This window comes from Pipistrellus kuhlii, unplaced genomic scaffold, assembly GCF_014108245.1.
Source record: "Pipistrellus kuhlii isolate mPipKuh1 unplaced genomic scaffold, mPipKuh1.p scaffold_m20_p_18, whole genome shotgun sequence".
NCBI classification, from domain to species: domain Eukaryota; kingdom Metazoa; phylum Chordata; class Mammalia; order Chiroptera; family Vespertilionidae; genus Pipistrellus; species Pipistrellus kuhlii.
This window is the reverse complement of record NW_023425493.1, coordinates 23,703,069-23,717,759: the sequence shown is the minus strand read 5'-3', so window position 1 is coordinate 23,717,759 and position 14,691 is coordinate 23,703,069. Positions and strand designations below refer to the sequence as shown.

General features: G+C 34.1%; 1 protein-coding gene across 4 annotated transcripts in view; it reads right to left on the bottom strand.

The window, feature by feature from the left end:
- KIFAP3 (kinesin associated protein 3) overlaps positions 1-14,691 on the bottom strand; it is a 114,005-nt gene that overhangs the window by 17,711 nt on the left and 81,603 nt on the right. For 3 of the 4 annotated variants that reach the window (XM_036442882.2, XM_036442881.2, XM_036442883.2), the window contains one exon: positions 12,590-12,689. In XM_036442882.2, coding sequence (XP_036298775.1) covers positions 12,590-12,689 — 100 coding nt within the window. Of the gene's footprint in view, positions 1-6,658; positions 6,705-12,589; positions 12,690-14,691 lie in introns of all 4 variants that reach the window. The other variant, XM_036442884.2, reaches the window with a different exon arrangement.

The following is a 14,691-nucleotide window of genomic DNA, read 5'->3' as shown; positions in this document are numbered from 1 at the left end:
ATAAAAATATGAGATTTTATTGTAATTCAGCATGAAGATACATATGTTTAATAGTGTATAAAATAGTTTGAGGGCATGAGTGAGGGAATGGGGGGAATAAGGACACACATGTTAACACCTTAATCAATAAAGAAATAAAAAAATAGTTTGTTTTAATACAATTTTAAATTTCCTTCAATTTATTTTACAAATATTTATAATATTTCCAATATGTATATGGCCCCATTTGATAAGATGGTTCAATGCTTGCTTATAACAATCTTATTTTTACTTTAAGAATAGCTCTTATAATGTAGAGATCAAGGTGTTTTTTTTTTTTGAAATTCTTTAAATTCCATTAAATACTATGGACTCTTTAATCAAAAGTTAAAAATAATGTTGTGACTTATTAAATAAATAGTAAGTGCAAATTTATGTTGAAACAGAACATACAACACAATCAAAGAATTGACAAACTTGTTAATTTTATTTGAAGAGAACAAATGGCCTGGTCTTTGAAAAGCACTAAAGTAGACCCACTTTGAATCTTAATGCTAGTACACATTGCATGTGCCCTGACTCCCTCAACCCACCTCCTCAACATATGCCCACTTTTCTCCTCTGTTTGTTAACAGTCTCAATCTTTCTCCCAGGTTCGGTCTTTTAACCACTTACTTTTGATAAAGTAGGTCACTTAAAAAGCAAGCAAGCCCAATAAAATGAATTACAAAGACGACAAGATTAAACCGACTGCACCATTTTCATACATTGTAGCTGAAATTCTGCAAATATGCAGTTGGCTGTGGTTTGGCATTTAACAGCATGTGATCAGTGAGGAGGAGGAAATTTTATTCTCATTAACTGTTGCAGATTTACTGCAGTGAAAAAGAGCTATGTAACCCGAGATGTGACAGTACAGAAAGATCAAAGCCAGGGACTGGAAACTAAATAAACCCTCTGGCTACTTCCTGCAAGGAAAATTCACTTTGGCAATGTAAAACAGAGCCCAGTTAAAAACTACTCTGTTTTATGAGCTGTCATAGCAGCTCAAGTGGTTTGGACCGGCTGAGTTTAGAACATTATATTTCCTTGTTTTTGTCTTAGATACTGCTGCAAGCAGTTTTATAGACCCCCCCTTTTTTTCTTTAACACAATAACAAAACACACACACACACACACACACACACACACACACAAGAAACTCTCTTCTTTTGGCTGAAACTGAGAAGGTAACTGCTAAACTTATTAAAGCAGGCAGGTCTTCATTTGCACATTCCTTTCTCATTTACTACAGTTTAATATTTTGCTCTTAGATTTATTTGGCAATACATTTACTTTAATAACTCATCAACAATCTGTATAATTCCTATTCAAAATAAGTGCAAATCAGTTTACAGAACCCACATGGCTCATTATCTGAGGATTGAGCTATTTGGTAAAAGCACATCTGGAAGGACTATGGAGAATATGGGAATTAATTAATATTACATTTAAAAACCTTTAGGCTCTAGGTTTAATAAAAAAAATATTTGAGAAAAAAATATTTGGTTTAACATTTCTAACATAAAATTTTTTAAAATTGTTCATAAATACTTAAATCACATTGTTAAATCAATCAAAACACAGACGAGCCAGAATAAATCAACCTTAAATTAGAAAATATCCCCTAGTTTAGGAGTAAGCTCAGTATCACTGAATGCAGACTTAAAGGAAATAAAAGATGACATGCTCTCTTTTTCTCTCTTATTTTCTTGGATGGGTGGTGGTGCTTAGCAATCAAATTGCTTACAATTTGGTTATCATTAGCATGTGATTAAGCAAGCCTTTATGATGACAATTTGTATACTATTCCCTTAAAAAAAAAACCCACATTTTTTGTTGTTGAAAATAACAGCTTTCAATAGGTCAAATATGTTATAAAAGCAGTCACCTTTGTTGAAGGACTTTCTATTTTCTTTCCATTTAAATTTACAACTAATTTTTATATATCTGTGCAGCCAACAAAAATGCAATTAATACATGTAAAAATGTATGAACTTTAACACTAGATAATTGCTCTTAATGGTGGTGATATAATTAACTTCTCAGTCACGACTGGATTAATTCCCATGTCATTTCTTCTAGTACAAAGCTACACCATAATTAATGTGTTAACATTTTTATAGGATTTAGTCATATTCAGATTACTTTTCTGTTTATAGACTAAGTTATGTTGAATTTCTTCTCCTAAATGAAGTCCTAAGAAAGTGATAATAAATTCGATTTTAAATCTGGTTTTCTTTGGGAGCACCTTTGGACTTTATATATAGCTAACATGCATGCCTCAAAAAACTCTGCTCAAGATCACTAGATTGAAAATTAACACAAACTTTATGAGGGCAGCTCTGTCGCCAACTTCTATTCCTTCTAAATTTCAAAGGAAAATAAATCACTTAAAATTCCCACCCCCCCAAGTCAGTAGTGTAATTTCTCTAGGATAAAGCATCTTCTAAAGTTTCCAGAATTCTAGGCCTTGATTTTTGGCTTCTATTTCTATATTTTAGTAAAGTTTATAATTTGCTAATGCTGATGTGTGATAGTCTAATAAAATTTGGCCTTAAAGTTATAGGCCCAATTTGCTAATAAAACCTAATTCAATTCTCCTTGGGAAATGCAAATCATTAGTGTTCTAGCAGCAGAACCAAATTTTCTTGTGATTTCATGACTACAAAGAAGTTGTCTCAATAAAAGTAAACAAATAAGACTAATATGTAAGGATTAATTTATAGGTATCAAATAATAGTATCATATATATACTGTCATTAGGTAATTAGCTATATAAACTATTTGCATGAGACATTAACCCTTCTAGACTGATATTATCCCACGCATTTCATCCAAATTTGTTTATACAACTGTATTAATTTGTAGAGGACTTTATGACCTAACTACAAATGAATAGTAGCAAACTAATTAAGGTGTTAATAATTTGTAGCAACTTGCCTATAATTTGAAGCACCAATTTGCAGTAAATCATGTCAAATGTATTAAAGCAAAATAGATAAACATGTTGTGTTGTACAATGAGACCTACATATCTCACTCTGAATTGTAATAATATTTACTTTGGAAGTTTTTAAGCACAGTTCACTGTGAGACAAAGATAATGGCTTGCCATTTGGAAGCAGTAATGGTCTAATACTAAGAGTACTGGCTCTTGCCAAGCTTAAAGGTTCACTTGTCCCTTAAAAATCCTTTAGGCTTAATTTCTACATTTGTTAAAATAGGGACAATACTATCCTTTGCCTTATCTAACTCACACACTTGTTGAGGATCAAATGAGATACATGATGTTATAAATGCTAGCTAAATGAAAGTTACTAGTATTAGTCTTTGTATACTTAGATTTAGACCAAAAAAACATTTTATTTTTTAAAACTTTTAGAAGGCTCTTAAGACAGTCCATCTTCTGAAGTAATAAAAAAGAAACTGGCAGAATTGCTATGGGAATATTTAGACAGAAAAACGTAATTTGATTTAAGGATTATGTTAGAACAAGAGTCTTATAGTGTGAAAACCACTTATTTGCATTGGTTTTATTTTCTCATCAGAACTGTGTTATAGGGCAATTGCCATTCTTGTTTTCCTGTTTTCACTATCTCACAAGTTTGAGAGTAAAATGACCATTTCATTACCTTAGATATAATTTTCCCTGTCATTTAGTATTATTTTTTATGAATGGTTTTAATTCATGTCAAGAAAGTTTACCACTCATTTCTGATTGGTTAATACTGATGAAGGTGGAAAGAACTTAAAATTATTTCTATTGATTATACCTAGGTATAGTATATATTACTGAACTTGAAATACATATTTTACTTACATTAAAACCAATGTTATTTGCATAACCAAATACAATTATAATAAAAATTTCAGAGATTTGGATATTTTCAGATGAAATAATATACTCTGAAACAGAGTAACTTTTAAAAGTAAACAGAATACTGTTCTGTTACTCAATCCTACTGTTCTTATAAAGAGGTTGTACTCTATGTGTTTTAATAAAATTTCATTAAAACAGAGAAGCAACTCTTGCAAATCTCCCAAACTAAGTACAGCTGAGAACAAGTATTAGAGACATATGCAAATCATGAACAAAGAGGAAATAAAATGTCTAACAGTGCCTTGTATAAGCATTCAGTAAGTTTTTGTTTTTTTAAATTTGTATATTGTTTGATAATAGTTTTGCCTTAAAAATTTATTTACGCATTGAGATTAAATAAAAGAATCTGTTGTCCTAATGTTTTTGTACGTGCAAATGAATATAAATGGAATGACTAAATGTTCCAAACATACTGTAGACTTTCATTACTGAAATTACAGATATGGCAGTGATGGACTCAATTTTATGTTATCAAAACATCACAGGTGAATAATGTTTTTTATAAAAAAAAGAAATTTCAATAAGGAAGAAGCAAACTATAAAATGTCTGTGGTCAACTCTTAAAAAAGTGAAGAGTTTTATGTTAAGTAAATATATATTACTAAATGTATCTATTTTACCTATTTTGACTTTCATAATGACTTAAACCAGAACACTGACATGATATAATCTAATGTGTGGGCAATATCCTGTGGCATAAAAGTAGGTGCTGAAAATAACGTTTATTCAACAATTAGGCAAGTGTACCTCGCTACACTCAGTGATCTATTTTCTTTGACATACAATCATTTATTCATTTACGTAGGATTTATCTTTGATTACTTCATAAGGATAAAATCTTAGAAAAGAAGTGAACAACTTAAGGCTCCTGTTCTCTGTTACCAAATATATCGCACAATGGTTTCATCCATTTAAATTCCTACAAAGGTGATCAGAATACCTCTTTGCTTCAGTCAACATGTGGGTATTAGCATTAAAAATCCCTGTCAATTGATAGGCAAAAAATGGAAATTGGGTGCTTTATTTTGTAACCACTGTGTCTTGAAAAATTACTAAAGTCAAGAGTTTTTTTTTGTTTTGTTTTGTTTTTTTTTACAGATTTCGTGAAGCATGCTCTCTACTGAGAAAAATAGAAGACATTGATTAACAAAAAGGCTATGTTCATTTCTGATAAAATTTTAATAACATTAAATAAAGCAGTGTTTTAGTTAGTGATTATCTTTAAAAGATTTCAAAAGTATTTGCCAATACATTTAGTTCTTACAATACTGCTGAACAAAAATAGTTGGTCTCAATGTTTATCAAAGGAAGTACTTCCTGAAGGTTCTGTTCACTATTTTTGGATCCTTTCATATACTGTCTATCCTACTGCCACAGAAACAATGGCCACTAAAACTCCAGCTGTTAGAGCAAATGGGAGGGTTTGAGTATCAACTAAAAATTGATAAAGGACTTCTCAAAGAATGGATTTTATAGGCATATTTCCTTTCTTCTCAATATGAAATACGTTTTGCATTGGCCAAATTAAGAGTTGTAATAGACAATCATTTCATTTCTTCTTTGAGTAACTGCTTTGAAAAATCTAATCAAATAGAGTTCTAGAAATAATATGTAGTTCTGTAAACACTGCACAATGCACTTTAGGCAGGGGATATGTAAATTTTGAGGTGCTTCTCTCAAGTGAAAAAAACTGAGTAAATAGCTGAGTAAAACCAAGGTGGCCTAGTAGCTAAAGAAATATCTAATTTTTACATGTAGAGTCCTTGTTTTAGGTAAAAATATACATTTAAAAATTTGAATGAAAGATGATTTCTTATGTATTAAGGAAATAAGTAATTTGTTTGGTCTATTCAGTATGATTTTTAGAAGTACAACTAGCATTTCAACTGTGATTTAATGTTTGGAAAAAAATAAACTGAGCGAACAGAATGAAAGGTGCATATTGGTAATATATAGTTCATATAATGCACACATGCCAACATATTCTAAGAATGAAGGAGAGAGAGGCAGGCCGTCTAACAGACACAGAAAATGAAAGTGTAAGAATCAGATGGCTCCGATAACAACACATCCAGTTCATCCCGGGCCCCAGTGAAATGGTCAGTGAATGACATCACCGTGGCAACCACAAAGCTCTCCAGGCCCTCCCTCTGAAAAACACTGTTCAAAGCCCCAAGGAAACCTAAGCAGCCTCTGTAATTTTTTTCCAGTTTATGAAAATTGGATTCCTATAAAAGAAAAATGGACCGTTTTTACTGCAACAAAAACTGATTTGTAAAAGCTGGAAGCAGTTTAAAAATACTCAACATGAGGTTCTTGTTAGTCTTGAAAAGTAAGAGTTATAATAAAAAATGGTCCAAAAATATGGTACGGATACATGGTAAAAAGGGGGAGAAAGCTAGTCTTACTCCTATTATTTTTAATTAGCTTCAAGAGCAAGTTCCACTTTTAACACCAGTTCAGATTTGGGGAGGGGAAGATTTACATCTGACCCTCTGGGATTGGCAACTCTGCAGCTAATGCCTTGAAGCCCGAATGCATTTTGCATTACCTCCAAATGCCCGGGAACTCTGGCGCCCAGGGGTTCAGACTGATAGTGAGGCATGTCTAAAACCCAGGATTCGCTGTCCGACTGCCACATCTATTCTATCAGACATCCAATCTCCCTTGTAGAATAGGATAGATGAGTTTACAGTTTTCAACATTTCCATTTACATGGCCTTGTTGTATTACAAAAATGCAGGCATTCAGATTAAGCAGGACCCCTGACTTGGATTTTAAGAAAAAGGCTAATTTGAACTGTTCTCTAAATCTGGCTTAGTTTCTGCATTTTGACAGATATGCCCCTAGTACTAAATTTTGCCATTTTAGGAAGAAAGTGAAGGGTTTTTCTTTGAACAATTAAAAAAAGCTCTTATAGAGGATCTAAGATGGCTGCGCCCAGGTGAACACCTAGCCGCAGCCGCACACAACAATTTCAATAAAATACAACTAAAATATAAAACGGACATTGCCCAGAACTACAGGAAGGTTGACTGACTGGAAATTCTACAGCGAGAAGCAAGGAGAAAATCAGAAGGAGGCGCGGAGGAGCTGGGAAAGCCCAAGGAGACGCGGCACGCGGAGAGGACGGAGCCGGAGAGGAGGGAGGCCGAGTGCCTGGCAGGCGTTCCTGAGAGGAAAGGAGATAAAACTCCGACTGTGCTGGGCCCCCGACTGCTCTAATTCCCAGTTTTAAGCCAGACCCCGGGGACTCAGGCTCAGCCATAGGGAGCCGGGCTGTAAGGCGGAACCCCGGGGAGAGGCGAAAGGAGGTCCCGGCGGCACGCACACTGCACACAGAGAAGGGACATTCGGCTGTGCCGCGGGATTGCCCTGATGGGAAGGAGACTGGGGCTCCAGACTGCTCTGAACGCCACCTCCAACTCCACTTCCAACTGAACTGAACCCCAATACCGGGCTCATTGGGGGAGAGCATAGACTGTTTGGCAGCAGGCGAAAATCGAGGGCACCTTTCTCTCAGAGGCGCCGGCAGCGAGCACTGAAGGACCCGCATAGGGCGGGGCTGACGGAAGCCAAAGCTGCAGGCTCCACCCTGAAACCCCGTCCCATCTGTAACTGCGAAATGCGACAACAAAATAGATCACAAATGAAAGAAATGGAGGACAAAAAGCGTCTGGATATAGAGTTCAAATCTACGCTTATAAGGTTTTTCAAGAATTTCCTAGGAAAGATGGATAAGGCCTATGAGGATATGAAAAGAGATCAACTAGAATTAATAAGGAGTCAACAAGAAATGATAAGGGATCAACAAGAAATAAAGAATACATTGTCTGAAATAAAAAAATATTTTACAGAGTCCTAAAAACAGAAGGGAAGATTGTAACAATCAAGTCAAAGATTTGAAACATAAAGAGCCAGAAGACACTCCTCCACAGAAGCAAGAAGGCAAGAGAATCCAGAAAATTGAAGATAATGTAAGAAACCTCTGGGACAACTTCAAACGAACCAACATCAGAATTATGGGGGTCCCAGAAGATGAGAGAGAGCAAGATATCGAAAACATACTGAAAGAAATAGTGACAGAAAACTTCCCCCACCTAGTGAAAGAATTAGACTTACAAGTCCAGGAAGCGCACAGAACTCCATACAAAAGGAATCCAAAGAGGACCACACCGAGACACATCATTATTAAAATTCCAAGAGCAAAAGACAAAGAGAGAATATTAAAAGAAGCAAGAGCAAAGAAGGTAGTAACCTATAAAGGAGCATCTATACGATTGTCAGCTGACTTCTCAACAGAAACCATGCAGGCCAGAAGGGAATGGCAAGAAATATTCAAGGTGATGAATAGCAAGAACCTACAGCCAAAAATAATCTACCCAGCAAAGCTATCACTCAGAATTGAAGGCCAGATAAAGAGCTTCACTAATAAAAAAAAGCTAAAGGAGTTCATCAACACCAAACCAGAATTATATGAATTGCTGAAGGGGGTTCTTTCAGAAGAGAAAGTAAATAAAGATAAAAATTATGAACAACAAATACGTAACTATCAACAAGTGAATCTAATAACCAAGGAAATTAAAAAAATCTGATGAACAATATTAACTGTTGAATATAATAGAATCAGAGGTATGGAAGGGGAGTGAACTGACGATTCTTGGGGAAAAGGGGAGAGGGGGGCGTGGGAAGAGACTGAACATAAACTGTGCACCTTTGGATGAGGACAATGGGGAGAGGGGAAAGGGCAGAGGGTGGGGTGGGAACCTGGTGGAGGAGAGCAATGGTGCAATGGTGGGGGGGAAAAAAGGAACATTTGTAATAATATGAACAATAAAAACTTATTAAAAAAAAATAAAAAAAAAATAAAAAAAGCTCTTATAAAAATTAGAAATGTATTCTTTCCGTCACAGGAACTTGGGATCATCAACTTGACCTGAACCCAGTGAAAAAGAGGCGTTAAAACCCCAAAGACAAAAAAGCCATGCTAAAGAGCTCTGCCATATTGTTTCATGTTAAAAAACAATGACAATGTTTTAAAAATTTACATTTCATACATGAATTTTTAAAATATATTTTTAGTAATTTTAGAGAGGAAGGGAGAGGGGGAGAGAGAGAAACATTAATGATGAGAATTATTGATTGGCTGCCTCCTGTATGGCTCCCACTGGGGATCAAGCCCACAACCTGGGCATGTGCCCTTGACTGGAATCAAACCTGGGATCCTTCAGTCCACAGGCCTATGCTCTATCCATTGAGCCAAACCGGCTAGGGCTATACATTAATTTATTATTATTTTTTCAGATAACTTGACAGTGCTTACTTATCAAAGATATATGAAAAGGAAGAGGGAAAGAATTCTTAAGTCATTTGAATAATTTTCCTGTTCAAAAAACAACTCAGAACATATAACATTTTCTCTTTTTAAAAAGTATTTAAAAATCAACTTTTTCAATATTTAAAATTCAATCAAGACTTTTTTTTTCCCCATAACTAACCCAAATTCTTCAAGTTGTCCATTAGGACTGCTTATTCTTCATCATAGTGAAGATGAAGAATAAGAGTTTAGCATCTTCTGCCCTAACCGGTTTGGCTCAGTGGATAGAGCATCAGCTTGTCGACTGAAAGGTCCCAGGTTTGATTCCAGTCAAGGGCATGTATCTCGGTTGCAGGCACATCTCCTATAGGGGGTGTGCAGGATGCACCTGATCGATGTTTCTCTCTCTTCGATATTTCTAACTCTCTATCCTTCTCCCTTCCTCTCTGTAAAAAATCAGATTTAAGAGTTTAACATCTTCTGTTTATAGTTCTAAAAAAATGCTCCTTTTGCTTAAAATAAAAATTTTCAAAAATAGTATTTTGAGTCAATGTTATTTCATCTAATAGGCTTTAAATTTACCTATTGGATACCAGAAGATGAAAGGTAGCCATTAGTTTAAAATTTCACATCTGGGACATTTTGTGGCAAATTTTCATGCCAAAATATGTGAATAATTATGTAGCAATTTAAAATGCTTAAATCTTTGCAGAATTAAAAAATAAACCAGATAAGATCTATGGTTTGTTACTATCAAAGAAGAGCATAGAAATCCTATTAAAAGAGAATCCAAACCAATCAAAATGATTGAATAAAAGCAAGAGTAAATGATTCCAGAGTAGGAAATGCAGAAAAAAAACAACCAAGTTTGGGCTACGCTGTAGATTTTCTCTGTATCTCTGTCCCTTCTTATTTGATCTATTACCTAACCCGCCCCCCCCCCAAACAAAAACAAAAACAAAAACAAAACTAAGGAAATTCATGATAAATTATTTCTCCTGGAGATAAAAAAAGAAAACGATACAGTTACATGATTTAAAGCCTGAAAAATTACAAAAGACAGGAGATGAAAGACAACTTTTTTAGGGGAAGTTCTTTTTAAAGGGTAAATAATTCCCAAATCAAAATGATTATAATAAATAAGTATATCACTCTTCTGATTTTAAAATAGTCTATATAGTAAGTTCTATACACTAGTCATTTAAGCCAACATTACTCTGATGTGCCTTTTAGATATAAAAGACACTGCCTTAAATATTTTTACCTTTTAAAGGGACTGAAGGTACAAAGGTAAGAGAATTTTCCCAGTAATTTTTAGAGAGTTATTGACAGAATTAAGAAATAAAACCCTATTATCTTTAGACATAAGTGCATAATTTAGTCACTGAGTACAAACATATTTGTTTTATAAAATGGCCATTTTGAAAACCAGATGAGAAATTTTGCTGAACTGAACTCATAAGTTCATTGTTTTGTATTTTCAATTTTAATGAAAATGTTCAGATTCTTAAAAAACTGAAAGCAAATCTTTCTGGAGTAAATAATGCATAATTAGTATCATCTGTTTTCTGTAGACTGGGGATTGGCTGTGACTGAAGAAGATACAAAAATGTTTTCTTCACAATGAAACATAAATAGCAGAATTAATCTTGTAAATGTCATCAGTAAAAATCTCCCATATAAATATTAGGATTAAAAACCCAAATAATTTCTTTCTTTTCCAATTATGTTTTAGAAAACATTTGTATAAGGGATTGCCCCATGATGGCGTATAGTAGTTATGATTAAACAGAGCCTCTATTTAAATGATTATAGCTAATATAGACAGAAACATCAGAAGTAATCAAAAGCCATATGCTTTCTGGTATGTAACCATGTTTAACTTTTATTTCCTAAGGCAAGGAGTTTCTTACCGTGACATCCAATACAACAATAAAACTATTTTGAAAGTGCTATTATTTATTTAAAGTCTGCTACAGAATACTGAACTACATATAAGATATCATATTTCAAGTAATACTACATTTTCTACCATGCTTTTAAAACTCTGAGTCATGATCATCAATGAGTTGTGAAACCAATACAGTGCGTTGCAATATGCATTTCAAACATGAAATAATAGAATAAAACAGAATTTATCATTGTGCATTATGGAGAGTAAAAGTAATTATTGTTTTAAAAAATTTTTGTTCTACATATATACAGGCATATACATATATATAAACAAATATGTCTGTGTGCATTGGGTTGCAATATGAAAGGTATTTTTTAATGGGGTTGTGGTAAAAAAACAAACACCAACCCTAAATGCTTAGAAGTGACAATAGTATGCTGTTTCCTTCCAAATTAGGCATCATGTTTGAAAGAACATAAACTTTGGAAACATATAGACCTGAGTTCAAATTTTTTCAGTAATATCCTACTAGTGTGAGTTGGTTATTTAAATTCTTAGAGCCTTGATTTCTTCATCTGTAAAATGGCTATAACAATTCTTTTCTTAAAATATTACTAGGCAGATTAAAATAAATATGATGAATATTTGTAAAATAGATTATACATAATACATGATCAATAATAGTTGTAAATAATTACTATTAAATCAAATGGCTTATTATAAGTGACCAATAAGAGTTATAAAATATTAGTCATAATTATATTCTTTCAATTAAAATAATGCCTAAATATATTTTCCAAACAGAAAACAGTTCATGTTAATGAAAAGTACAAATCTATAAGAAAAAATTAAATAAATAATTTTAAGGAACAATAGTCTTAACAACAAGTAAGACTACACCTATTTGTGAGACTAATTTGATGTGAAATTTCAATAGTCAGTCTAAATTCAAATATTACACCACAAGAAATGATATGAAGGAGAAAATATTGTTTATACATTATGGTAAAATTTTATAAATCAATTGTAGAACAATACTGACATGTCAGTTTTTCCACTTAAATGTTTCATTTGTATGCCATCCAGGGAGGAGAAGTTTTTAATCAAAGTATCAACTTGCTAAAACAGTGATGTCTGAGTAATTGGTAAAATACATGCATTGAATTCTTATTTTATTTTATATTTTATTAGCTTTGGAAAACAATCCTGGTTCATTAATTTGACAAAAGTACTGTCTCTTTCAATAGAAAGCCTGGATTTTGAAAATCAGTGATGAAGCATATATGTTTTTTAGATCTGTGATTTCCTTTTTTTTTAACATAGAAAATATGACTTCAGAAATTAATTTAAATTCAAGCAAGCATAACCTTGAAAATACTGAGTATTTTTTCCTCTTTAATGAACAAAGATAGAAAAATGGGAAATGAAAAGAATTCTAGCTTTTAAAAACAAGGGATTTTCTTGGAAAGATTGTTTACCTGCCAGGAAATGAATGCTGCCCAACTACATCTCCATTCTGCAGGTGATAATCATTGAAGAAATCTGGACTTATGGCTCCTTCAGAGGCAATTAGTCCATCTACAAAAAAGGAAGATGGTAACTAGTAAAACATATTTGTAGGGAATAAAAAGGAAACCATTCTATCAAGCAACACAATAGCAAGTAACCTGCATATTTAATCTGGAAATGTTAGCATGACATGCTCTTCTCTTGGGAGTAGAACAGAAGACCATACATACATGTGCACTTTTAAAACAATCCAGCACAAAGCTTGAACACTTATTGAGCATCTACTACAAGGCAGTGCTATACTAGTGCACAGGTGAGTAAGACAATCTCTGCCTTCAGGTGGCTCACAAAGACAGAAGAGGACAGGGGTGAGGTGAGGTAAGGGGGAACAGATAGGAAATAGAATGACTGAAGACAAGGAGACTTTAAATAGCACATTGTCAGTAAAGTGCAAAAGTTTGGTTAGTATGTCCTGCGTTTTATACCCACAGCTCCATTTGTGTAACATGATTAGGAAATTAGATACTCAAATAAGTGAATTTCTAAATAAGCAATGCTTGACAAACCTTAAAACAACACACAAACTTGAGTTAGAAATCTTTGTAAATATATTTTACACTCCCTGAGTTTTTATTAAGTGTACAGAACATATTTAAGTGGCTCTCAATGATTCAATCTTCATTATATGCATCAATTATTACATAGCAAGCCCTAGAGATGATTAGATACATCTGCATGCCATCCAGGGAGAAGAAGTTTTACTTTGACTACTTACACTAAATGGCTCTACACTAGGGGTGTCGAACTCAATCAGAGAAGGGGCCAAAATCTAAAATCCAGCCTAAATCGCGGGCTGAATGGTTTACTGAACAGTCATAAACTGTCATTGTGATGGAAACGCAGCGGAGTGCAGTGATGACAGCGCGGTGCGGGCCACATTGCAAGGCCTGGCGGGACGGATTTGGCCCGCGGGCTTTGTGTTTGACACATGTGCTCTACACTATTATGCTTTTTGAGTTATTTTCTGTTGATTATAAAGTGCTTCTTTTCCTAAATCCAAGTCTGCATTATTACTTCTTACTAATTTTTGAGTCTATTTTCTTTCTATTTTCTCCAAACAAAGATTCCAGATATTCTATTTCTGATAAGTGATGGCTTTTATAATAACTATTTGGAAAGTTCTGAGAAGTTTCCTATTTTAAAAGTATTCTGGGTTAAGTGACCTCCAGATAGATATTGGCTAGGTCACACTCACAACACTGTTTACAAATTTGGGACATGGTAAGTCAATTACTCAGACACCAGATGACCATTTTACACTTACATTTGTAACAATATCGGGTCTAGTAATAATTAATGTCGTTTTTAAACATTCGTTTAAAATCTTGCTTGGTGTTGACTTGTATTGACATAACCTTCAAACACGTGGTATCTACAGAACGTGTGAAGTGCAAGTAACAAGTTTTGCTTGAAAAAGTTTGTGTTTGGTTTGGTTTTTGTTGCAAAACTAGGGCTAAGAAGATGGCGGATGAAGAGCATATTCGGCACTGTATGCTTTACGAGTTCCAATTAGGAAGAAAAGCAAGTGAGGCTGCAAAAAACATCTGTAGTGCTCTTGGTCAAGATGCAGTTAGCACCAGAAAATGCCAGCGTTGGTTTGAGAAAATTCGCGAGGGAAATTTTTCGTTAAATGACAAGAGTGGTCGAGGCCGTGTGTCCAATTTTGATCAAGAAGTTCTTCAAGCTCTTTTGGTGCAAAATCCTCAAATTACCCAACAAGAGCTTGCGACAACTTTAAATTGTTCACAAAAAACAATTTCCAATCAATTGCGTGCACTTGGCAAAGTCCAAAAGTTTGGAAAATGGGTTCCTCATGAGTTGACCGACCACAACCGTAATCAAAGAGTCACAATTTGCAGTTCGCTCCTCTCTCGTCAAAACCGTTTGTCGTTTTTAGAGCAAATTGTTACCGGAGATGAAGAATGGGTGCTGTATGTTAATCTGAAAAGGCGGCCTCGATGGTTGGACAAAAATGAGGCTCCGCAGCCCACGCCAAAACCTGACTTGCATG